Source organism: Conger conger, chromosome 2 (genome assembly GCF_963514075.1).
Source record: "Conger conger chromosome 2, fConCon1.1, whole genome shotgun sequence".
In the NCBI taxonomy this organism is placed as follows: domain Eukaryota; kingdom Metazoa; phylum Chordata; class Actinopteri; order Anguilliformes; family Congridae; genus Conger; species Conger conger.
In genome coordinates, this window is record NC_083761.1 from 30,655,328 (window position 1) to 30,682,333 (window position 27,006).

Sequence of the window (27,006 nt, forward strand, 5' to 3'; positions counted from 1 at the left end):
AATCTAATAGTTCACGATGTCTGGATAAAATATACTGGGGTATTTGTCAATGTTGAATCCATTCATTCTTTGGAATTAAGAGAGGTAGGCTATGGAGTTTCATTATTGAAACAAAGTGTAATGTTTCTGTACCTGTCCTGTCTGTATTCGTGTTTATTATTGTTTATTCTTGTTATTTATTCATTATCATGCATCCCTGGTCATTATTTCCAATTACAGTTTTGCATTCGTCATCCCCTGTTATGTCTGCGTCTGAATGTTTACCAGCCCGAGTCACTCCCCTGTCTGCGTGTCCCACTATTTGGGTGTTTACGGTAGTTTTCAGGATTTCATCATTCCTTCCAATCTCGCAGTTCTTACTTCCTGCTTCTCTTGGTAGTTAAATATTGTAAAGCACTATTCTTACTAACTACTACTAATCTAGATATTGTACAGTACTAATCTGATGAATACACTTACTGTCTGTCTAACTAACAGTCACTTTAATTGGGTTGCTCAGAATTATCATGTAACTAATTCACTAACACAATCTCAGTTTTCCACACTGCTCTATAACTCTGCCTCCCTATGCTATCCCTGATTACCTCCTTAGTTTCAGCGAAGTGTTTGCACCTGTCTCTGACTATCACTACGTCTTCAATCTATGCAAATGTCTACTCCCTAATCTGGAGCCGTATGTTTTACATTTTGGTTAACGTGCATCCAGTCCGCGTTTTCGTCTCCCCCATTATGGTGTTATTACCCTATTATGTTTCCCCACCTGTTGTCTATTTGTTTAGCTCACCTTCTCCCCAGCCCTGCCTAGATTGTCATCTTCCCTCATGTATTTAAACCTCAGTCTCCGCTTCATCCCTTGTCAGAACGTTGATCATTTATAGTGCCGAGTTCCTTGTACGCCTATTCTTGAGATTCCTGAAGAAACCCTTTGGTTTTTTTCGAGTTTTGCCTTGGCCTCTGGTTTTGTTTGCCCATCTGTTTTCTTGGTTTTGATTATTTGCTTAGTTTTGTGACTTCGATTTCTGCCATAGCCCTTTTGTACTTTCGCCCTTTGATTTATTGGATTTTTTGCGTGTTTACTTTTCTTTTACTATTCTTTTGCTTTCTGTTTCTGTTGTCTTGGATCTCTTGGCTTTTTGAACTTGGAATAAATAACAAAGTTTTTGGATTATCCTGTGATCTGCGTCTGGGTCCTCGTACATAACACGAAGACATTGGGTGATGAGAGTAGGAATGATTTCAGGAGAGCTTTGTACCTTTGTACCTGTACAAGTGATTCCTTATTGTGCGTCTCTACTTGAGAGGCATGACGGAACTTGCATTGCATAAAATCTTTTTAAAAATGTAGCCGAATGGAGTAAAAGTACATTGTTTCCGTTACAAATATAATTGATTAAGAGTAAAAAGTATCCTCTTGGACAAATAACTCTTAGAAGTACAATGTATTAAACTTGAGTGTATTAAAATTAAGTTTGAACCTGTATGTATTGGATATGATTATTATCATTTGCACTACTGGACCCTTTTTTCCACTGGTGCATTGCCAGTTTGGTTTGGATTTTTTTTAAAATAACCAAAGCTGAAATGTTCTGCAGTGAGAGCTGATGATCAGTCCCTCAAGGAATTTGCAGTCTTGCATTCGCAAGAATGAATGCAAATTCAGCCAAGCCTGCATTATTTGTGAGAGCTTGGAATTTTGTCCCATGCTTGTAAATTTTGCCAATCGCCGCATTTTCGCAAATAAAATGCAGAACCATTATTATAAGCCCAAACTGGTGGCAGAAGCAGACATAGAAGTTTTAATTACTAGCTTGCAGAACCAAAATTATTAATATTGATGAGTCATCAGGACAGTTTCTCCAAGCACTATAAAATGTATAGTTCTAGAGCTATGATAGAAAAATAGTATTTTGTTCTTGCAGCCTTCCTGTTAGTGGGAGGTTTTCAACCGCTTGTTGTAAAAGGACATGCCTAGTGTCATTAGATTTCTCTCCACGTGTCAAACAAAAAAGTCTCTTAACTATTATCTATGAAGTATTAAAATGCATCTTTAGATTTTTTTGCCATTTAAAATTTTCTGAAAAATGCTGAAATTACATTTTCTCCGAAGGCAACGAACCGATTGGCAAGAAACTTGTGTTAACAAGTTTAGAGGATTCTTCTCTTTAAAAGTGAAATAAAGAAAGTTTCCATGTTAAAAAAATCTGCCTGTTGAGTATTAATAATTCTAGATTTTGTTTAAGGTTTTGCAACTTGTCACAGAGGTCGAGTCATGAATGAAAGAAAATTTGAATGGTGTCAATTGGTTAAGAAATGTATAAACAAGAGCAAATTCTGTCATTTTCTATGCATTTGCCCTGTTATCCCTTTGTTTACAGAACTGGAATGCCACTCACATGTTTCGGGTTTCTGAGAATTTCTTCACCTCCCTGGGCCTTCTGCCTATGCCCCAGAAATTCTGGCAGTTATCCATGCTTGAAAAGCCCACAGATGGACGGGAAGTTGTGTGCCATGCCTCTGCCTGGGACTTCTACAATCGTGAGGACTTCAGGTGAACCTCTATGGTCAGCTACAAGACTCAGGGCTATTATGTTCTGGCTGGCGTGTTTTGGCAAGCTGGCATACTGGAAACTTCATATTATTGTCATTGATTTCGATGATCGCAACCCCTCTAATTTCAGGCCTCATTGTGCCCCATAGTGGGAGGAGAGCCAATGCTTGGGGTGTGTTACTCAAGTGCAAGCGACACACTGCTATTTTGGTGTGACTTGTCATTTTCGGGTCAGACGATAATTCCATTTGCAGTTTCGCCACCCACCTGCTCAACTCAGGTCTAATGTGCAAGTCGCAGCCCAGGCTATGGCATATTTCAGAGCTTTCCCATACAATGCGCACATTATCAGTCTACTCAAAAGCCAATTAACAGTTTTTGAGGATCGTATGCGGTAAAAATTTTCTTTGTTATAAATCCCACAAGCAGGTAAAAAAACGCATGCATTGCATTTATTGTTCCCAGTTTAATTCTTTTGAATATCAATTCCTGTATTTAATTGCTTGTGGATATTCTCATACTACACTGTGATCCCTGGGTTACCATATTGTAATGAGGGGAGCTGTGGTGTGGACCCAAGCGCAGGAGATCCAGGTGGAGTCAGGAGTGGGGTGATCAAGCAAAGTATTTTGTGACAAAAAAAACACAGGGAAGATTGTTTTCTACAGTCTATGGTTGAAGCACACTTGCATCAGCTGTCATTAACAATGTTCCAGACAAATCCTGCGTGCAGGGGCAAACTAAATTATGGGGATTTTAAAAAAAAAAATGTATTCAGTCCCTCAACCTATTTACTTACCATGCACGTGTACAGTTGTGTTAAAAAAATAGCAGTACAACATCAGTAACCTGTTGAACCACTGTTATTAGTAGTCGTGATATTTCTGCATGGCAAATACTTTACTTGTATACGTAGTAGTGTAATAGAAAAACTACAACCCCAACTGTCATGACATGCACACTGCTTGTTCTGAGTAATTGACTCATTCATTGAAAGGGGCGTGTTCAAATTATAGGATGCTCAGCTAAAATGATCTCAAATGCTTTAATATGGCAACAAAAGCCCAAAACACATGGAAGAAAAGGAGCAACTACTGTTAAAACGGATGAAAGAATAGTCAAAATGGCAAGGATTCAGTCATTCATCAGCTCCAGAAAGATCAAAGATGATCTACAATTACCTGTTACAGTCAGAGGACGTTTGATCGAACCTATCAGCAAGAAGACCCCGTAAAGCACCATTGTTGAAAGAAGGGCATGTGCAGAATCGGTTAAAATTTGCCAAGGAACAAATTGATTGGCCCAAAGAGAAATGGCATAACATTCTTTGGACTGATGAGAGTAAAATTGTTCTTTTCGGGTCTAGTGGACCCCCGGGTACTGAATTGAAGCCACAGTACTCTGTGAAGACAGTGAAGCCTGGTGGCGCAAAAATCATGGTATGGGGATGTTTTTTCATACTACGGTATTGGGTTCATATACCAGGAATCATGGATCAGTTTGAATACATCAGAATACTTGAAAAGATTATGTTGCTGTCTGCCGAAGAGGAAGTGCCCTGGAAATGGGTGTTTCAACAAGACAACGACCCCAAACACACAAGTAAGCAAGCAACATCTTGGTTCCAGTCAAAAAGGACTGAGGTAACGGAGTGGCCGACTCAATCCCCCGACCTCAACCCCATTGAAAACTTGTGGGGTGACATTAAAAATGCAGTTTCTGAAGCAAAACCCCAAAATTCACAGGAACTGTGGAATGTAGTTTGTTAGTCCTGGGCTGAAATACCTGTTTCTCAGTGCCAGAAGTTGGTTGACTCAATGCAACACAGAAGTGCAACTAAATATTAGTTCAGTAATTTCAAGTGAAATTTAATCTTGAAGGATTTCTTCAGTTTATACAGTAAGTGTTTGAGTTCGTTCATTCATTATCCTAACCCGCTTATCCTGAACAAAAATATTTGCACTTTATTCACTTTTTTAAAGCACTGCTATTTATTTTAACACAACTGCAAGTGCGATCTGAAATGTCCAGAACAAAAAGAAAACCAAATCATGGAAAATGAACCCTCCTGTTAGCCCTTGGGGAGGAAAGGACAGAACAGCCCCTGAAAGAGGCCCTGGAGTTAATATATTTTGGGAAATCCTCAGGTGCTCCCAATTCCCAATTACGTCAGGCATTCGCACTTTCCCTCATCTACTGGCCAGCTCCTGCTACTGCAACGCAAGACGAGCAGAGGTAACAGTGAGTAGAAGGTGCTATGACCTCAGGGTCGTGAACACCAGCCCAACCTTCAAAATGAACAAAGCAAGAGTTGTACAGATAGGGCACCGACAAAGTCATGCTGTGATGTAATACACATTGTTGTAATGTCATTTGTGTTGTACAGAATCAAGCAGTGCACCACAGTGACCATGGAGCAGCTGTTCACTGTGCACCATGAGATGGGCCACATTGAATACTACCTGCAGTACAAGGATCAGCCAGTCAGCTTTCGTGGGGGTGCTAATCCAGGCTTCCACGAGGCTGTGGGTGATGTGCTGTCCCTTTCTGTCTCCACACCCAAGCACTTGCACAAGATTGGACTACTGGAACAGTTAACCAATGACACTGGTAAAGAGAGCAGACTTTACTCTCATTTCAAAGAGGGGCCCTCATTTATTTACTACATTATTTTCTGCTCTACGTTTTTATTGGTTTTTGCTTTTCTCTTCAATAACATATGCATTCCTTACAGAGAGTGACATAAACTACCTGCTGAAGATGGCCCTAGAAAAGATTGCCTTCCTGCCATTTGGGTATCTTATTGATCAATGGCGATGGGATGTTTTCAACAGCCGCACGCCCCCTGAACGCTACAATGCAGAATGGTGGTACCTCAGGTACATCCATAGTTTTTGAGAGAGGCTTTTTTTTTTATTGCATTACATTGGAAAATCCAGAGTAATTCAAGTAATTTTAATGTATGTATCTGGTAATAGCATTCATATCCAGTGCTCTGTGCTTGCTCCCTTGGTTAGAACGAAGTACCAGGGAATCTGTCCACCAAGCCAGCGCACAGAGGAGCACTTTGATGCAGGAGCCAAATACCACATACCTGGAAACACACCATACATTAGGTATTATCCCTGTTCAAACCTCTTTGCCTGCAATACAGTTGCTATCTCCCGATGTACGCTTCTCCATTCCTCTGCTTCTCCATTCAGCTCAGTGTGCTTAAACACACAGTGCTGCTTCTTTTGCTAGTATGACCAGACACTGTTCTCAGATCAGTTATATTCCACACAGTTGTCATGTAGTTCATTTTACTCAAAGTCTTTGTTTCAGTGAAAAATGTCATGTGAGCAGGTGAAATGGTCCGCAAGTCGAAGATCTGTGCTTTAGAGGAGGGTGCAAAATAGGCAAAAAGTGTTATTTTGTTTCTCATGTCATCAAAGTTTAAGTGTTTTAGAATCCATTTCATGTAAAAAAAAAAGAACTTATTTACGAAAAATACTTATAAGTAGCTTATTTAAGTCATGTCTGTCGTGATATCTACAATATGCATAACATTTAAGCACCCCTTGTCAAATGCCTTTTACAATGAATACCTAAGTGAACAGAAGTGAACCTGACCTCTAAAATGGTAAAAGTAAAACATGACACATTTATTTAAATTTTATAGCAAGATTACTTTTTTTTTCTTTTTTTTATAGTTTCAAAATAATTTTAATAAAAGGGATAAAGGCGCTGTACAAAAGTTTGGAACCCTGTCAGGTAGTAGTGATTTTGAAGTATGCATGTGATCATTGCCTTGATGGAATACCCAGCCTCTCTTAAACTTCAATGTCTGGACTGACCTTTGAACATTAGCCTCAATATTTAGTCGAATCCATTCTTCCTTCCACTTGCACAATATTTCCTGTGGCTCCAGCTGCCACACAGCCCCAAAGCATAATGGATCTACCTCCATGCTTAGCAGTTGGCAAGTTGTTCTTCTCTACAAAGACTTCACCCCTTTTTTTCCAAAAGATATCTTCTTTGGACGAAACCAAAAAGTTCAATTTTGTCAGTCCAAAGAACATTGTTCCAAAAGGCTTCAGGCTTCTCAGTGTTTTCTCCTGCAGACTTCAGACACTTAATTTTGTGTTGATCGTAAGAAAGGCTTCTTTCTGGCAACTCTAGGTCTTTAATTTTGTTGTTGTGCTTGTATTGTAAATGGTAAATTTATATAGCGCCTTTATGCAAAGCACTGTAAAATTGATGCTTCTTATTCACCCATCCATTCACAATCACACACCTACGGCAATTGGCTGCCATGCAAGGCCACCAACCAGCTCGTCAGGAGCATTTAGGGGTTAGGTGTCTTGCTCAGGGACACTTTGACACACCTAGGGCAGAATTGAACTGGCAACCCTCCGAATGCCAGACGACTGTAAGCCCAGTATTGTTGTCCTCTGAACAGCTAGACCTGCGCCTGCTACTCTTTTTTTTTTCGTCCATGTGTTCGGAAGACCGTTTAAGCTTTCAATGGTATGAACACCTATTCACTCTGTTATGCAGGCTGAGCTGTATAAACCTGCCTGGTTAGTAGTGTCTCATTAGCAACAGCTTCCCCACCAAAATGTTACAGTGGATCACCATTACCATGTCACTGTATGCTAAAATTGAACATGTATGAGACTCATACCAAGTTTTTCTGAAAACGAAAGGAATTAGGCCAAAGCTGATCAGGAAGTATTTTTTTATTTATTCGTCATGAAAGCCGTATTGCTTGGAACATAGTGAGCTAATTGTACAGTACAGAATGTCAATGTTGCCCCAGTATTGTTGTCTACAGCTAGACCTGTGCCTGCTGTTCTTTTTTGCAGCTCTTCTGCAGTGATGTGTGGGTTCTTCTGAGAATTTCTCACCAGATCTCAGGCCATTCTATCTGAAATATTTCTTGGTCTTCCAGACCTTGCCTTGACTTCAACTGTTCCATTCATCTTAATTTTTTAATAATGTTTGTGACAGTGGAAATGGGTACTTTGAGAGTTTGTGTAGCCTTCTCCTTCTTGGTGGAAATGAACCATCTTCATTCTGACATCCTTGGACAACTGTTTAGAGGAATCCACAGTTGTTAACACCAGACAGAACAGCTATTGCAGTTGGATACATTATAAATCATGGAGTTACCATTCTAAATCCCTTGCAATCATTGAAAAAATCCTCACTGACACGTTGACTCACCCTCTGCCTGTGTTTATTCGGGTTTCAAAATATGCAGTTGATGGGCCGGCACTCTGTACCATAACATCGTATAGCTGTACAATAATTCAAGCTCATCGGTTGAAAATTGGTTCTAATTGCAACAGCCAATGGCGTTGGGGCTTATTCTGATTTTTTGCATGTAACTGCCCAAATTGCACTCCAGACAAGCGATCACTGAAACTCTATACTATTGCTTATTATCCAAGCGAAGACTGCATATCTAGTTATAAAACATTACCAGTTCACTATCAGTAGCAATGCAAATTTGTAAATTTGACAATCTAACTAATAGCTAATTTGCTTGTTGCTACCGATAACAAACAGGTATTGTTTTATAACTAGATATGTATTGTATGTATGTTTGCTTGGATAATAAGCAATAGTATACATACAGTGCATCCGGAAAGTATTCACAGCGCTTCACTTTTCCCACATTTTGTTATTGTTACAGCCTTATTCCAAAATGGAATAAATTCTTTTTTTTCCTTAAAATTCGACACACAACACCCCATAATGACAACATTTTTTTTTTTTTGCAAATTTATTAAAAATAAAAAACGAAGAAATCACATGTACATAAGTATTCACAGCCTTTGCCATGATGCTCAAAATTTATCTCAGGTGCATCCTGTTTTCACTGATCAACCTTGAGATGTTTCTACAGCTTAATTGGAGTCCACCTGTGGTTAATTCAGTTGATTGGACATGATTTGGATATAAGGTCCCACAGTTGACAGTGCATGTCGGAGCACAAACCAAGCAGGAAGTCAAAGGAATTTTCTGTAGACCTCCGAGACAGGATTGTCTCGATGCACAAATCTGGAGAAGGGTACAGAAAACTGTCTGCTGCTTTGAAGGTCCCAATGAGCACAGTGGCCTCCATCATCCGTAAATGGAAGAAGTTCAGAACCACCAGGACTCTTCCTAGAGCTGGCCACCCGTCTAAACTGAGCAATCGACGGAGAAGGGCCTTAGTCAGGGAGGTGACCAAGAACCCGATGGTCACTCTGTCAGGGCTCCAGCGTTCCTCTGTGGAGAGGGGAGAACCTTCCAGAAGGACAACCATCTCTGCAGCAATCCACCAATCAGGCCTGTATGGTAGAGTGGCCAGCCACTCCTTAGAAAAAGGCACATGGCAGCCCACCTGGAGTTTGCCAAAAGGCACCTGAAGGACTCTCAGACCATGAGAAACAAAATTCTCTGGTCTAATGAGACAAAGATTGAACTCTTTGGCGTGAATGCCAGGCGTCATGTTTGGAGGAAACCAGGCACCACTCATCACCTGGCCAATACCATCCCTACAGGAAGCATGGTGCTGGCAGCACCATGCTGTGGGGATGTTTTTCAGCGGCAGGAACTGGGAGACTAGTCAGGATTGAGGAAAAGATTAATGCAGCAATGTACAGAGATATCCTGGATATCCCTGCTCCACAGCGCTCTTGACCTCAGACTGGGGCGACAGTTCATCTTTCAGCAGGACAACGACCCGAAGCACACAGCCAAGATATCAAAGGAGTGGCTTCAGGACAACTCTGTGAATGTTCTTGAGTGGCCCAGCCAGAGCCCAGACTTGAATCCGACTGAACATCTCTGGAGAGATCTGAAAATGGCTATGCACCGATGCTCCCCATCCAACCTGATGGAGCTTGAGAGGTGCTGCAAAGAGGAATGGGCGAAACTGCCCAAAGATAGGTGTGGCAAGCTTGTGGCATCATATTCAAAAAGACTTGAGGCTGTAATTGCTGCCAAAGGTGCCTCAACAAAGTAGCTGTGAATGCTTATATACATGTGATTTCTTAGTTTTTTATTTTTAATACATTTGCAAAACTTTCAAAAAACCGTATTTCATGTTGTCATTATGGAGTGTTGTGTGCAGAATTTTGAGGAAAAAAATTCATTTATTCCATTTTGGAATAAGGCTGTAACATAACAAAATGTGGGAAAAGTGAAGTGCTGTGAATACTTTCCGGATGCACTGTAGTTTCAGTGATCACTTGTATGGAGTGAAATTTGGGCAGCTGCACGTTCCTTTCATCTCTTTACATCTTCAATCATTGCGTGTTTATCCATTCATTCATTATCCTAACCTGCTTATCCTGAACACGGTCACAGGGGGGCTGGAGCTTATCCCAGCATATATTGGGCGAAAGGCAGGAATACACCCTGGACAGGTTGCCAGTCCATCGCAGGGCACACACACCATTCACTCACACACTCATACCTACGGGCAATTTAGACTCTCCAATCAGCCTAACCTGCATGTCCTTGGACTGTGGGAGGAAACCGGAGTACCCAGAGGAAACCCACGCGAACATGGGGAGAACATGCAAACTCCACACAGAGAGGCCCCGGCCGACCGGGATTCGAACCCAGGACCTCCTTGCTGTGAGGCGGCAGTGCTATCCACTGCACCATCCGTGTTTAGCTAAACCTTTATTTGTCTCAAACTCTAAGTTACAGTTGCATCATTTGTGGTAGACTACCATGTCTTAGTTATATAGCCAGCTAGTTACATAGCCAAGGGTGTTTGAGGGTGTTTGTTGCTGTAATTCCTCTCTTGACCGTTAGGAGTCAGAAATTACATTACATTACATTATTGGCATTTGGCAGACGCTCTTATCCAGAGCGACGTACAGTTGATTAGACAAAGCAGGAGACAATGCAGGGTTGAGGGCCTTGCTCAAGGGCCCAACGGCTGTGCGGATCTTATTGTGGCTACATCAGGATTAGAACCACTGACCTTGCGTGTCCCAGTCATTTACCTTAACCACTACGCTACAGGCCTGTACCTATTGTACCTCTAACATGAAAAGCAGTCCTGCTTTAAAATTTGCAGAATGGTCTCATGTTTAACTCTGAAACATATACAGTTCAGGTTTGCTTCTGTTCACTGTCATATTAATTCTAAAAGCCTTTTTCACCAGGGGTGAAGTTACTCAGTGACCTAGGTGTAAAAACTGGTTTGGAGGATCTGGAGAGATTAGGGGCAGGACATGGGTCTAATCATTACCATATATGCATGAGCTTTAGGTGGGAGGCAGAATTTGCAGTGGTGCTGCAGGCTATTTGTACAAGCATAGCATAAGCTCACCACGGGGAAGCGACCGCATCCACCAGAAGTTAACGTGTACAATGGCAATTTTTCTCCTGAGGAATGTGGTTTATGATTATGGCTGCTTATTGACTATTCCAGACACCATTTATTGAGGAAATGACAAATAACTACACAACGTCCATGTGTTCGGAAGACTGTAAGTTGGTCTGAACACCTATTCACTCTTATGCAGGGTGAGCCATATAAACATGCCTGGTTCATTGTCTCTTGTTAGCAACAGCTTCCCCACCAAAATGTTACTGTGTATCACCATTACTGTGCCACTGTATGCTGAAATTGATCCTGTATCATTTATTTGTCATGAAAGTTGCACTGTTTGGAACATAGTGAGCTAACTGTACAGTAGGGAATGACAGTACAGCAGCTAACTGTAGTTTGATTTAGTGTTGTTAGCGGTCCTGTGAAATCATCCCATCAGTTCTAGTTAGCCTATTGATTTAGATGTTACCTTCCTTCCGTTTTCATAATATGGTACGAGTCACATACGGGGAAGTTGTGTGTTTATTTGTCGTTTTCTCTATATATTTAAATGTCTGGGATAGCCAAAATGTAAAAAATTAAATAATAATAATAATAATAATAAACCACATTCCTCAGGAGACAAACTACCATTGAACGGACTTTAATTATTAGTTGTTTGATTTTGTATTAGTCGCAATAATTAATCCCACCAATCTTTAACATCTTCGTCACGAGGTCCATTGCAGTGAATGCATTTTGAGTGATTGATTTTATGTGCAAAATGACTTTCAATTTAGCTTATTCTTATTAACCATTACATTGCTGAATAGCATAGCCATCCGCTCCTGAAAATGGCACAAACCAAATTTCTTTTGTGAGAGTTTTTTCTTTTAAAAACGCATGTATTTAGGAAAAACCATTGAGGAGGAGGGTATTGCATTCATCATGCTGCAATCCATAGTTAGGGTACATGATAAGAAACAATTACCTTGGTATTGTAGACTAAATACACTGCCTGGCCAAGAAAAATTCACCACCTGGATTTAACTGAGCAAATGGGTAAGAGCCTTCCATTGGATAATTACTGCAGAGATTAATATGATTTAACTGGCAAGTTATTTAAACCTAACTGATGCAGTGAGTAGCTTCTCATTTCTTAAACAACCATGTCGGAAGACAGATCCTGTGGTCGTGGAAAAGATGTTAATCTGTTTCAGAAGGGTCAAATTATTGGTCTGCATCAAGCAAAGCAAACAACTAAGGAGATTGCTGAAACTACTAAAATTGGGTTAAGAACTGTCCAATGCATTATTCAAACCTGGAAGGATAGTGGTGAACCATCATCTTCGAGGAAGCTTTGTTTAGTAGTGAAAGTAAGAGCATTTCCACACGCACAATGCGAAGGGAACGCAAGGGATTGGGACTAAACAGCTGTGTAGCCTTAAGAAAACCACTCATCAGTGAGGCTAATTGGAAAAAAGGCTTTAATTTGCTAGGGAGCAAAAGGTTGGACTCTGGAGCAATGGAAGAAGGTCATGTGGTCTGATGAGTTCAGATTTACCCTGTGCCAGAATGATGGGCGCATCAGGGTAAGAAGAGAGGCGGATGAAGTGATGCACCCATCATGCCTAGTGCCTACAGTACAAGCCTTTGGGGGCAGTGTTATGATCTGGGATTGCTGCAGTTGATCAGGTCTAGGTTCAGCAACGTTATGTGCCCAAAGAATGTGGTCAGCTGACTACCTGAATGACCAGGTTCCCCCATCAATGGATTTTTTCTTCCCTGATGGCACGGGCATATTCCAAGATGACAATGCCACAATTCATCTGGCTGAATTGTAAAATAGTGGTTCATGGAGCATGAGACGTAATTTTCACACATGGATTGGCCACCAGACCTTAACCCCATTGAGAATCTTTGGGATGTGCTTTGCCCAGCGGTACTTTCCCATCATCAATACAACATCTTGCCGAAAAATTTATGCAACTCTGGACGGAAATAAATGTTCTGACATTGCAGAAGCTTATCGAAACGATGCCACAGTGAATTTACATTACATTACATTATTGGCATTTGGCAGACGCTCTTATCCAGAGGGACGTACAACAAAGTGCATACCCAAAACCAGGGATAAGTTCGCTGAAAGAACCTAGAGGGAAGTACAATTTCAACTGCTACCTGTACAACAAAGATAAGGACGAGGGCTTTTTTTAAATTTTTTTTAATTTTTTTGAGAACAAAGAAACAAACAAACAGAGCAAAAGTGACCAAAGTAAACTATCCAACCACTGCTTACCTAGCCAACTAAAAATTCCGATACACAAAGCAAGTCACAGAGACAACAATTAAGGTTCACAGGGAGGTAGGGAGGGATGGGGAGAGGTGCTGCTTGAAGAGGTGTGTCTTCAGCTTGCGCTTGAAGGTGGGGAGAGATTCTACAGTTCTGACCTCAACGGGGAGTTCGTTCCACCACCGTGGAGCCAGAACAGACAGTAGTCGTGAGCGTGATGTGGAGGTTCGGAGAGGGGGAGGTGCCAAGCGGCCTGTGGAGGCTGAATGAAGAGGTCTGGCAGGGGTGTAGGGTCTGATGATTTTTTGTAGATAAGCTGGGGAAGACCCTTTAACTGCTTGGAAGGCTAGCACCAATGTTTTGAATTTGATGCGAGCCATGACAGGCAGCCAGTGGAGGGAAGTAAGCAGGGGGGTGACGTGTGAGTATTTGGGAAGGTTGAAGACCAGACGAGCTGCTGCATTCTGGATGAGTTGGAGGGGTCTGATGGCAGACGCTGGGAGGCCAGCCAAGAGGGAATTGCAGTAGTCCAGGCGGGACAGAACCATCGCTTGGACCAGGAGCTGGGTCGAGTAGGGGGTGAGAAAGGGGCGGATTCTCCGTATGTTGTATAGGAAGAACCTGCATGACCGGGTCACCGCCACAATGTTCTCGGAGAGGGACAGTCTGCTGTCCATCACCACGCCGAGGTTCCTTGCACTGGGTGACGGCGTGAGTGTGGTATCCCCGAGGGAAATGGAGAGAATGCGTGCCCTAATCAAAGCTAAAGGCTGTCCAACGAAATATTAGAGTTTGATTTTTTCATGTCGACTGCAGCCTAACTTAGCCTCAACACAGGGAAGCGGCCGCTTACAAAATAAACTGGCGAGAAGATTGCTTATTTTGTGAAAGCTAAAATATCATATAGTTGAATGCATGCCACCTTTTACGGTTTCTAAGAGTGTATCCACTTTTAGAAGGACAGTGACTGGTGGCCAATTCACATCCCCTCCGCTGGCTCTAGCAGGGCAACATCCAACTTATTTAACATCCGACAAAGAAAATTATGCCTTTTGTGCATACCATCAGAAATATGTGATAAGAAAGCATCATTAGAACGCTCACTTGATAATGTTGTCAAAATGGGTTTCTAGCGTCTAAGAAGGATTCTGACCGACGTCACAGAGAGGTGCACGAAACCCTGCCAGCATATGAATTATATATTAATATATTAATCAATATATTAATATATTAATCAATATCAACTTCTGATTTCAGAAGTTGAAATGGCTGATAAATTACAATTAATTTTCATCTTGCTGACAGCAAAAATGTGCTGGCTAAGCAATTTAGTTGTTCTTGACCTTTTACCATAGATCTAACAATTGTATCTTAATGTAAAGTGCAAACATGATTCCAATACGATGCACAATACAATATGAGTTAATGAACTTTAGACTGCTGGCTGTCTACACTAACTAAGCGCTGCCATCTTGTTTTTCTGCATTTAAAGATAATGCATTAGAGAGATGGTTGATTTGCTCCCAACACAGCCTCACTCATTTCCCCATCAAGTTTTCTGGGAAGATTGGCCAAAATAAGCGCGTTATCTTAGTCACATTATTAGCTTTGTTTTTTTGGGGGTTTTTTTTGCACCAATCTTTGCAAACTCTAGAGACTAGTATGCATGAAAATCCCAGGAGATCAGCAGTTTCTGAGATACTCAAACCACCCTGTCTGCCACCAACAATCATTCCATGGTAACATTTCTTCCCAATTCTGATGGTTGATGTGAACATTGAGTGGATAGGCTACAGCAGTAGAAGTCTCAAAAAGAAATCTAACAAATACCTAATAAAGTGCTTGTGAGTGTAGATGAACCGAAAGATGGTCTTTGCTCAGGTTAAAAATACATATGCATACCATATCTCCCCCATGGTCTCAATAATGTATTTTTTAGTTTGGCAGTAGAGAAAATGACTGAATGAATGTTGTAAGAGGTGGACAAATAAAAAAAACATTGCTTTTATTATCTGTATATAGTACTACCGCCCGGTATCTCTTCTTCCTTTCCTTTCTAAAACTATAGAACGAGCCGCTTCTACTCAACTTTCTTCCTTCTTTTCTAACAACAACCTGCTAGACCCCCATCAGTCTGGCTTCAGATCGGGCCACTCGACAGAGACTGCGCTCCTCTCCGTCAGTGAGTCACTCCATGCCGCACGAGCAGCCTCCCTCTCCTCTGTCCTCATTCTTCTAGATCTCTCTGCTGCCTTCGACACTGTGGATCACTCCATCCTCCTGTCTGCCCTGTTAGCAACGGGCATCTGTGGCACAGCCCTGGACTGGATTGAGTCCTACCTCTCTGGTCGCTCCTTCCAGGTTGCCTGGGCTGGTTCGGTATTGACACCTCGGCCCCTCGCCACAGGAGTTCCCCAGGGCTCAGTCCTTGGCCCGCTTCTTTTTTCTCTTTATACTCGCTCCCTTGGCCCTGTGATCACTGCACATGGGCTATCCTACCACTGCTACGCGGACGATACCCAACTCTTCGTCTCGTTCCCGCCGTCTCATACGCAGGTTTCAGCCCGTATCTCTGCTTGCCTGAGGGACATCCAGAGCTGGATGGACAACCACCATCTAAAGCTCAACCCAGGTAAAACTGAAATGATATTCATCCCTGCTAATACCTCCCCCCATCTGGATCTCTCCATTTCCCTCGGGGATACCACACTCACGCCGTCACCCAGTGCAAGGAACCTCGGCGTGGTGATGGACAGCAGACTGTCCCTTTCCGAGAACATTGCGGCGGTGACCCGGTCTTGCAGGTTCTTCCTATACAACATACGGAGAATCCGCCCCTTTCTCACCCCCTACTCAACCCAGCTCCTGGTCCAAGCGATGGTTCTGTCCCGCCTGGACTACTGCAATTCCCTCTTGGCTGGCCTCCCAGCGTCCGCCATCAGACCCCTCCAACTCATCCAGAATGCAGCAGCTCGTCTGGTCTTCAACCTTCCCAAATACTCACACGTCACCCCCCTGCTTACTTCCCTCCACTGGCTGCCTGTCATGGCTCACATCAAATTCAAAACATTGGTGATAGCCTTCCAAGCAGTTAAAGGGTCTTCCCCAGCTTATCTGCAAAAAATCATCAGACCCTACACCCCTGCCAGACCTCTTCGTTCAGCCTCCACTGGCCGCTTGGCACCTCCCCCTCTCAGAACCTCCACCTCACGCTCACGACTACTGTCTGTTCTGGCTCCACGGTGGTGGAACGAACTCCCCATTGAGGTCAGAACTATAGAATCTCTCCCCACCTTCAAGCGCAAGCTGAAGACACACCTCTTCAAGCAGCACCTCTCCCCATCCCTCCCTACCTCCCTGTGAACCTTAATTGTTGTCTCTGTGACTTGCTTTGTGTATCGGTATTTTTAGTTGGCTAGGTAAGCAGTGTTTGGATAGTTAACTTTGGTCACTTTTGCTCTGTTTGTTTGTTTGTTTGTTAAAAAAAAAAAAAAAAAAAGAGCCTTCTTATCTCTTAAGAACGTTCTTTATCGGGAAACCCAGCCAACTTAACAGGCTTCGTAGCGACCAAACGCTTGCAGATCCAGCCGCATCAGGCAACTGACACATGAAATTGAGCATGGCAGATTAAAGATTAAAGAGTAAAGATTCCTTTATCACTGTGCATTTGCATACAAGAGAATGAGACACCGTTTCTCAACCAGCATCTGCAGTGCAAATAAAAGAGTCAAATAAACAAAACTGTGAGATCCGTTATCAAGCAAACGTATTGTATTTATTGTGAGGGCTAAAGTTAGATACTCGTCCGCAGTAACGTTACGTTCTTTACGGCGTAAATCCTCCGGGAGTTAGCAGACAGTAGATGGTGTAGTGGTTAATGTTACCGTTTTTCGTGTGGAAGCCTCAGGTTCAAATCAGACCTCCACCCTTTCCACAGTTATTTAACACCTTATTTCCGGTTTAAACATTTATTATTATTGTTATATTTGTGTAATTGGCCATGATTCGCACACAAAATAAACGTAAGAATTTAGAAATGTTACGGGTGTGGAGTGTAACTCCAATGATTTCTACTGGGGAGTTGTTGACCCAAAACAACATGCAGACGGAAGGTTAAAAACAAGAGTTATTATACTTACTAAAACACAAGTTAAGAACAGATTAAAATGTCTCAGTGTTAAAAGAGTCCATGTCAAATCCAGCAAGCTAAGAGTCCCGTTCCGGGCTCCGCCTCCCTCCCTCGGCCTCACTCGCGGTTCCTGCGGGATGTCAGCTGTTCTCCCGGTTCTTGCACTCTTGCGACCAGGCCGAAGGATCCTTCTTAGCCGAACCCTTCTTAAGAGCGTTCTTAACTCCTTAAGAACGTCCGCTATCGGGAAACGCGGCCATTGGCTGTATGGTCGGGGTCGTTGTCCTGCTGCAGAATAATTTTGGGGCCAATCAGATGCCTTCCTGATGGTATAGCATTATGGATAAGTATCTGCCTGTCCTTCTCAGCATTGAGGAGACCATTAATTAATTCATTAACCAAATCCCCAACCCCATTTGCAGAAATGCAGCCCCAAACTGGCAAGGAACATCCACCATGCTTCACTGTTGCCTGCAGACACTCATTCTTGTACCGCTCTCTAGCCCTTCAGTGAACAAACTGCCTTCTGCTACAGCCAAATATTTCATTTTGACTCATCAGATCAGAGAACCTGCTGCCATTTCTCTGCATCCCAGTTCCTGTATTTTTATGCATAGTTGAGTCACTTGGCCTTGTTTCCACATCGGAGGGATGGCTTTCTGGCCACAATTCTTCCATGAAGACCACTTCTGACCACACTTCTCCACACAGTAGATGGGTGTACCTGGGTCCCACTGGTTTCTGCCAATTATGAGCTGATGGCACTGCTGGACATTTTCCGATTGCGAAGGGAAGTAAGCATAATGTTTCTCATCTGCTGCACTAAGTTTCCTTGGCCGACCACTGCGTCTACGGTCCTCAACGTTGCCCATTTCTTTGTGCTTCTTCAACAGAGCTTGGACAGCACCTGGAAACCCCTGTCTGCCTTGAAATGTATGCCTGGGAGAGACCTTGCTGATGCAGTATAACTACCTTGTTTCTTGTTGCTATGCTCAGTCTAGCCATGGTGTATGACTTTCTGACATTAAACTGTCTTCAGCAACCTCACCTTGGAAGCAGAGTTTGGCTGTTCCTCGCCCAGTTTTAACCCTCCTACACAGCTGTTTCTGTTTCAGTTAATGATTGTTTCAATTTACATATTAAATTGATGATCATTAGCTCCTGTTTGGTGATTATTCACCTGTTTGTAATTGTGCTTCGCTAAGGTTTGTGGGAAACAATTATTTTATCTATCACAATGCCTGCTTTGAACTGAGCTTGATCTATGACGTTCAGTTTTGTGATTGTCTTACAGTAAAAGATAGCTAAAGCTAGCTAGCAAAAAAAACAAATGAAGACACTGCTGGAATATAAACACAAGTGGTGCACAAAAAAAAAAAGGAGGAACTGGAAAATGCAGCACAAGTACCAAAGCTCGACCCGTTTTTTTATTATTTCTTTTATTTCTTTCAATTAGCAACTGCTTTTGCCGATGTGTACACTGCATTGATTCTCAATTTCACCATACAAGTGAAACGCTCACCCTCCACAGGTACTAGAGAGCCGTAGGGCTGTGCTGGTTTTTGTTTTTACCTTAATTTCAGCAACCAATTCAGATCCAGGTGAGGTGAGTTAAATGTGTAATTAATTGATCAATGAAGTGCTGAGTAACAAAAGCCAGCACATGCTGTAGCTCTCCAGGACCAGGAGTGAGGACCACTGTGTAATGTTTCTGAGTCTGTCGGTTAGTTTATTATTGTTATTCTTGTAATTTATTATTTTTTATTATTAGATCTGGTTTTCTGTTTCCCATCGATTACAGTTATTACAATCGTGATTGTGTCGGCGTCTGAATGGTTACAAGCCCGAGTCACTTCCCTGTCTGCACGCTCCACTATTCGGGTGTTTACGGTAGTTCCAGGGTTCAACCTTCCTTCCAATCTTGCATTCCTTACTTCCGGCTTCCTTTGATAGTTAAATGTTGTAAAGCACTATTCTTACTAACTACTACTAATCTAGATATTGTAAAGTGCTAATCTGATTAATACACTTACTGTCTGTCTAACTAACTAACAGTCACTTTAACTGGGTAGTTTAGATTTATCACGTAACTAACACAATCTCTTTGTGTTTTCTGCACTGTTCTATAACTCCACCTCCCTTTGCTATCCCTGATTACTTGCTTAGTTTCAGCAAAGTTTTCGCACCCGTCTCTGACTGTCACTACATCTTCAATCTAGCCGTATGTTTTATATGTGTGGTATCGTGCATCCAGTCTGCATTTTCGTTTCCCCCGTTATTGTATTACTACCCTATTATGTTTCCCACCTGTTGTATATTTGTTTGCTACGTCCTGTTATTATTCTCCTGCCTACTCCTTTTGTACTTTTGCTCATCTTATTTTTGGCTACGACTTCTGCTTGTGTTTTTGACTATTCTTCTGTTGTGGCACTGTCTGAGCCTCTGATACCTGGCTACGAACTTGGACTGTAATAAAGACAGTGATTTTTGGTCATCCCTGTGGTTTGCATCTGGTTCCTTTACCGGGCGTAACACACTGGGCAAAGTGGTTATTTGTCTACTATATCCTGAACGTGCATAGCTAACATTATGCTGATCTTGATTGTGCCAAGAAACCCAGTTTTAGAATCCTGGCCAAACCAATACATAGCACACATATTTACCAATATGATCAATAAAATCCTCAAAAATCCATGTGCTGAACTGGAGAGGACAGTTGAGGAATAAAGGAATAGTCCAGAAGCCTTCCAAATGTGTTCCCTAACCTTGTCAAGCATTTCAGGAAAAGACTCCTTGCTGCTAATCCTCACCAAAGGTAGATGCAGTAGATACTACAACACCAGCAGTGCCAATTTTTGTCACAAAGTTTATTGTAGTATTTTTGTACAATGCCAGTCAGAGCTGCCAGTCCACTGTATACAGTCCCTTCAAAAAGTATTGGAACAGCAAGGCCAATTCCTTTGTTTCTGCAATACACTGAATACATTTGGATTTGAGAGAAAAGGATTAACACAAGACAAGAGTTCATAATTTCAGCTTTTATTTCCTGGTATTTACACCTCAATGTTACTACTACTAAACATAGCACCAATTTTTTAAGTGAGCAAAAGTAATGGAACACAGAGTATTAAAGTCAATGGAAGTAAATAACACTTCATATTTGGTAGCATATCCCTTGCTTGCAATAACTGCATCAAGCCCGCAACCCCTTGATATCACCAAACTGTTGCATTCTTCTTTTGTGATGTTTTTCCAGGCTTTTATGGCAACCTCTTTCAGTTGTTGTTTGTTGAGGGTTTTCCCTTCAATCACCTCTTCAGGAGGTGAAATGCATACTCAGTTGGGTTAAGGTCTGGTGATTGGCCTGGCTAGACTAAGGCCTTCCAATTTTTTTCCTCCCTAAAGAAGTGTTTGTTGTGTTGGCAGTGTGTTTTGGGTCATTGTCTTGCTGTATGAGGAAGTTCCTCCCATTTAGTTTGGACATATTTCTCTGTAAATTGGCAGACAGAATGTTTTGTAGACTTCTGAATTCATCCTGCTGCTACTATCATGAATTACATCATCAATAAAGATTAGTGAGCCCACTCCAGAAGCACTCTCTTCTTTCTTAACACTTTGGCCTTTCCATCACTTTGATAGAGGTTAATTTTGGTCTCATCAGTCCATAAAACTTTCCAGAACATTTGTGGCTCATCTCTGTACTTCTTTGCAAATTGTAATCTCACCATCTGATTCTTACTACTGATGAGTGGTTTGTGTCTTGTGATATAGCCTCTATATTGATGCTCTCTTAGTCTTCTTCGAACGTTGATTAAGTTACCCTCACCCATGCCCTGTGGAGATTGTTTGCCATATCACTGACTGTTTTGGGGTTTTTCTTCACAGCTCTTGGTTTCAGTCATCAACTGCTGTTGTTTTCCTTGGTCGACCTGTTTGATGTCTGTTGCTCAGTACGCCAGCGGTTTCATGTGCAATGGCTCTTATTGATTCCCCCTCTTTTCAAAAGTTTCAAAATGGCTTGCTTTTCTCCCAAAGACAGCTCTCTGGCCTTAATGTTTATCTTTTCTAACACAAATGCAGTCTTCAGCCAAGAGTAGCCTTTCAGAACTATATATTGTTTAACCAATTCATCAACAGGACATACCTGGGCAACAAGAAACACCTGTCAGTCACATGTTCCAATACTTTTGTTCACCAAACAATTGGGTGGTCTGATACGAAAGGTGATATGATTCAGAATTACACAATTCGGATCTGTTGTCGTGAGCCACGGACCCCTTGCCGAGCTCAGACCTCACGTTCCCACGAGCAGTACCTCACCATGAGGTGTCTCGGGGACGAACTCTCTTTTTCTTTAAGTACTCCGAACGTCCTGGAGCCCTGGTAAGTTCTACTGAAATTCCAGCCCAGTCTCGAAGTGAAGGGTGTGATGCAAATCTGGTATACGATGTCCTCTAAAAGAACCTTTATCACATATGATTATAGTAAGATTTACTTTATTATAATCAATCAAAAGAATAGAGTTATACAGCTTACAGGATATATATCATCTTTCAGTTTGCTGATCACATGCAAGTTACATATACCCCTTTAGCTCTTTCTAATTTACCTTTCCACCATGATGTTAAAATTCAAGGTACACCCCTCAAATACCCATCATCCTCTTTGGCCTTTACCTTATCTTATGGCTCCCCCTTCAAGGAGATAAAAGCTACTGAACTTCCATTAATACAATGGGTACGAACACCCCTAAAGTCTAGTACTTATTTATATCGTATATAGTATCTTACTGAAAACGAAAAAACATAAAAATGAAAGGAAACTTATAACGTTGAGCTTCTATGTACTACTTTTCCTACTTTTACAAGTAATATAGATTATAATTACCACCCATGCCCTAAATATAGCCATCTTTGTCTTCGAACACGTCGGGGGTTTTGCAGTGTAGCCGCAGCATATGCCTCTCCTCACTGACACTGAGGTTAGGGGGGGGAGGCTTCAGGTTCTTGCGTGGGTCCAGCAGGAAGGTGTTCTGTAGCGTGGAGGAACCCCGCGTCCCATCTGTTGGCCTCCAGGTGCAGTTCACGGCTCCAAGCATGTCGTAAAAACTCTTTCACCAGCTTTTCTGTATGATGAGGGATGCGCATGAACACCTCTTCGACATCAGTCCCGCTGCCACAACTCTTGGGCTGAGTCCGCACCGCGTACATCACTCCTCTCTCCATATCCATATCCTGGAGCGCGCCACTCCAGCTTGACTACAGCTGTCCTGCGTTGCTCTCTCTTCAACAGCCCATAGATATCTTCTGAAGCAAAATTCTAAGATGCTATCCTAAGGTCTAAAAGCTTATTCCTTATATATTCTTAGCTCGTATAAAAGTGTACCTTTTTTTGATAAGAAATGTCCCCAGTATACCGAGTAGGAAGACATTTATCTCTTATGCAACTTTTTTAATGACCATATTCATTACTTCTGTTTGTCCCACCGTCATTTTCTCATACACTCTATACGAGTGGAAAAACACTAGCTTTTTTGTATTTTTTTAAGGAATCTATTCATCACTGGTGTCTGTTTCAATTTCATAGTCTCTCCTGACTTCCTCCACACCTTGACCTCATGCAAGCCAGAAGTTAGTGCCTGCCACCATCTCAATACACTCTTCAGGTGCCCCTTTTTGTGGCGCCTTAAGGGATCTACAAAAGAAATCCAGCTAATAGCTGAGTGTAATTCATCATTTAACTCCTCCACTGTTAGTCCTTTGAATCTATCCGATAAATTATTTGTGCTATAATCAGGAAGGCCCTTGAAGCCTCTTAATCTTCTTTCGGTATTGACATCCCTTCCGTTTTCCTTATCTCTCCTACATTTTTCCATCTCCTCATACTCTTTGATCTCTCAATTATCTTAATTGTTTTCCTCATCCTGTTGCTTTAACCAGGCATTGTGCTCCTCCCCTGTAGGAGCAAGCCCACACGTGTCAACGAAGTATGTTATCACATCTACCGTTTCTTTGAACGCCAAACTCCCTGGGTCACCAATTACCCGTTCAGCATGTTGAGCATCTTCCACGGTCATGCTAGAACACATTCTACGCATGGCCTCAGTCAGACCTTTAGCCTTGCTCTCTAAAACCCTAAATCCCTAAAGTCCTCTGACTTCAGACTCCTCAGTGTCCATATACGGTTGTACATTTATCTTGTACCATATACTTCTCCTCTTACGGGAGCTTTTACTCCTACCCCATTGGCGTGTGCGAGGGGTTAACAATGCATTCCTGCCTAACCCATCTTCTGTCAATCTCTCATCAGGCGGGCCTAGGGCCGGGTCCTCGACACTGTCATCTCATGTGCATCCTTTAACCTTTTAAAAAATTTACCTTTTGAATACTTTTGCAGGGGTCTGTATGCAACAATGCATGTTGTATAAAATAATAAGCAGCAATCATATTACATGGACGGTACACGCCTTTTTTCTTTGTCTGGATAGTTTTTCTGGATATTTTTATTGTTCTATTGTTGAACAAAGGAGTTTATGAAACTATTGGTCAAACAATGCAGGAAGAAAACTTCCCTCTAAAGAGTGACAGTTTTTTTGTTGCACATGGCACAGTATATTGTTCAGTCAGAGTTCCACTTGTAGAACTTACTCTCTGCTCTCTCTTACAGATACTTTGTGAGCTTCATCCTGCAATTCCAGTTCCATGAAAAACTGTGTGAAGCAGCCAAACAAAATGGACCACTACACACATGTGACATCTACGAGTCCAAAGAAGCAGGAATGATCCTTGCGTATGTGCAAATACTGTGTACAAGTAGCTGCCTATGTATGCCGAAGTGTGTTTCTACTATTGTTGATAACAGTTATTGGAAATAAAAGAAACAGTTGTTTTAATTTCCTGTTTATACTTGTAATGAAAACAAGTTGCTTGTCTTGTTTGTGCAGATATACAAACAATTGTTTTTTTTATCCTGAACCAACTCCAATAAATGTACATTCTTTAGCATGGATGATCACAATATATTGCCTGAATGATGGCCTTTTGACTGGTTTGATACAGGAAGGTCCTCCAGGCTGGTTCTTCTAAACCCTGGCCAGAAGTGCTGCAGGATGCCCTGGGTATCAGTAAGATGGATGCCCGCCCTCTAATGAAGTACTTCCAGCCCATCATAGATTGGCTTCAGGAACAGAACAAAAATGAGATTTTGGGCTGGCCAGACTTTCAGTGGAGGCCTCCAGTGCCTGAGGGCTACCCGGAAGATCTTGGTATGAGACAAAACAAAATAATCATTCACCTGAATCTTCTCTTAGATGCAGTTATCAATTTATGTTTCTGGGGTGAGAGGTAACAATTCATTAGCCGGCAAGTTAATTGTCTTTCATAGTTGACTCCAACACTGGGGTCATTTTGGGCAAAATTAAGATTCTTGCAAGATGCTTACAAAGACTGATTGGCTCAGTGACATATCTAATGGATCATTTCTATAAAGCATATTGTCACCAATTGCAATTTCTTTCAGGTATTTTGTAGATCCTTTCATAATGCAAATTAATGGGGGAAGGGTGAGATTTTGATGCCACTGCTCATGTTGTCAGCACTTCTGGGTGATGAAGTTTCATCCAAGGCAGGCACGCCGTTATTCCCACTCTGATACTTGTCTCTCATTCTGAATGTCTTCTATATTAAATCCAAAACAAGAAATAGCAGTTAACCATTTCAGTTGGGCTTGGGGCCCAATATCAAGTGGCTCCACCCAGGGGGGTTGGCTTTGGTTGAGAAAATGGAGAATGTTGGAGAATTTTGTAGGGTTCTAATAGGGGCTCAAAACAAAAGGATAACAGTAATTTTAATTGGTTGAAAAGGTTGATATAAAAAGGTGCTGTATGGGATTTTACAGTAGATATGCTTGAGTAAGGTAACCCTATTCCCAGAGGCTGAAAATGAGGCGTGATATTGAAACTAATGTATCCGACTGCTATCCATTTAATGCATAGCAACCACTATAATTATTAACACCAGATTAATGTAGCTCTTCTTTATTCATCCAAATAGTGGCATTAAAGAAAATGCTTCTCAATTAACTGTTCAAGAAGTTCACACTGCAAATCAGACATTATGGCAGGCAAAGAACAGAATACAATGATTTTCTCGCCACTGGGAATGAAATGGCGCATGGGCACCGGGAATAGCTTTGTGTCCTAGTGATTTGATGCATCCGTACTCAATGTTAGAAATGAGGACTTTTCCAAACCGAGCTAAATAAGTTGCAAAGACCGCCTCGGATTTTGTTTGGGCAGATTAAAACCGAGGTTCATAAAGTTTCTTGATCAGTTTAGAAGTACATTCATTGGACCAAAAACTGTGTCCATGCAGCCCTGAATCGTAAGCAAACAGCCCTTCACTGGTGCATATTTGAACTGCCTCTGTGCTTTGTTGCACAAAAAAATTCAGACACACTACAACTCGTAGACTTACTTAGTTCAGCGACTTTGTGCTTTTTCGTCCAAAGATGTTGATTGATATCCATACGTCCTCAATGAGCAATTGAAAAATGAGCTCCACACGTTAGGCAAACAACCTAACTCTTATCCGCTGATGAATGTTTTTGAAGATTTTCATTAAACCAACTGCATTATTTCGAAGCCTATACACCCACGTTCATCAGTGAAGGGCCAGGTGTGCAATGGGCAGGGTTTCAGGTGGTCTGCAATTTCTCCAAAGTCTCCAGCCCCCAATCTCTCCAGACCCTCACTGTGACAGACTGTGACACTGTGACACTCTCCAGACCCTGAACAACTACCGGCCTGTCTCTCTTCTTCCCTTTCTCGCTAAAACCCTGGAACGGGCGGTCTGCTCCCAACTGTCCACTTATCTTCTCCACAACAATCTCCATGACCCCAACCAGTCTGGCTTCAAGAGTGGCCACTCCACTGAAACCGCCCTGCTCGTGGTCACTGAGGCACTCCACTCTGCTAAAGCAAAATCCCTCTCCTCTGTCCTCATCTTCCTCGACCTGTCAGCCGCCTTCGATACAGTCAACCATGAGATTCTGCTCTCATCGCTGTCTGGGATGGGTGTCACAGGTTCTGCACTCGCTTGGTTTTCCTCCTACCTCTCTGGTCGCTCCTACCAGGTGACTTGGAGGGGCGCACTCTCCGACCCTCAACCCCTACGAACTGGAGTCCCGCAGGGCTCGGTTCTTGGGCCTCTCCTCTTCTCGCTATACACCATGTCCCTTGGTTCTGTTATCTCTTCCCACGGCTTCTCTTATCACTCCTACGCTGATGACATCCAACTCTTCATTTCCTTCCCCCCCGACACCCAAATCACCACACAGATCTCTGCCTGCTTGGCTGATATCTCTGCGTGGATGACTTCCCATCACCTGAAGCTCAACCTTGCCAAAACTGAGCTTCTCTACATCCCTGCTAAGTCCTCTCCGTCAATCGACCTCTCACTGACTGTGGAGGACTTTGTAGTTTCCTCCTCCCGTACGGCAAAGAATCTTGGGGTGACTCTTGATAACTGCCTCTCCCTGGCTCCACAAGTATCCTCCACTGCCAGAACCTGCAGGTTCTTTCTGTATAATATACGCCGCATCCGTCATCTCCTGACGGAGAAAGCCACCCAGCTCCTAGTCCAGGCGCTCGTCATTTCCCGCCTGGATTACTGCAACTCCCTCCTAGCCGGTCTCCCAGCGTGCGCCATCAAGCCCCTCCAGCTGGTCCAGAATGC

At 42.4% G+C, this 27,006-nt stretch overlaps 1 protein-coding gene across 1 annotated transcript in view; it reads left to right on the top strand.

Moving 5' to 3' along the window:
* The window catches only part of LOC133122424 (angiotensin-converting enzyme-like), a 147,058-nt gene that overhangs the window by 68,194 nt on the left and 51,858 nt on the right, over positions 1–27,006 (top strand). Inside the window, exons 8-13 of the mRNA XM_061232388.1 lie at positions 2,376–2,548; positions 4,935–5,158; positions 5,283–5,427; positions 5,566–5,664; positions 23,939–24,061; positions 24,331–24,536. Coding sequence (XP_061088372.1) covers positions 2,376–2,548; positions 4,935–5,158; positions 5,283–5,427; positions 5,566–5,664; positions 23,939–24,061; positions 24,331–24,536 — 970 coding nt within the window. The remainder of the gene's footprint in view (positions 1–2,375; positions 2,549–4,934; positions 5,159–5,282; positions 5,428–5,565; positions 5,665–23,938; positions 24,062–24,330; positions 24,537–27,006) is intronic.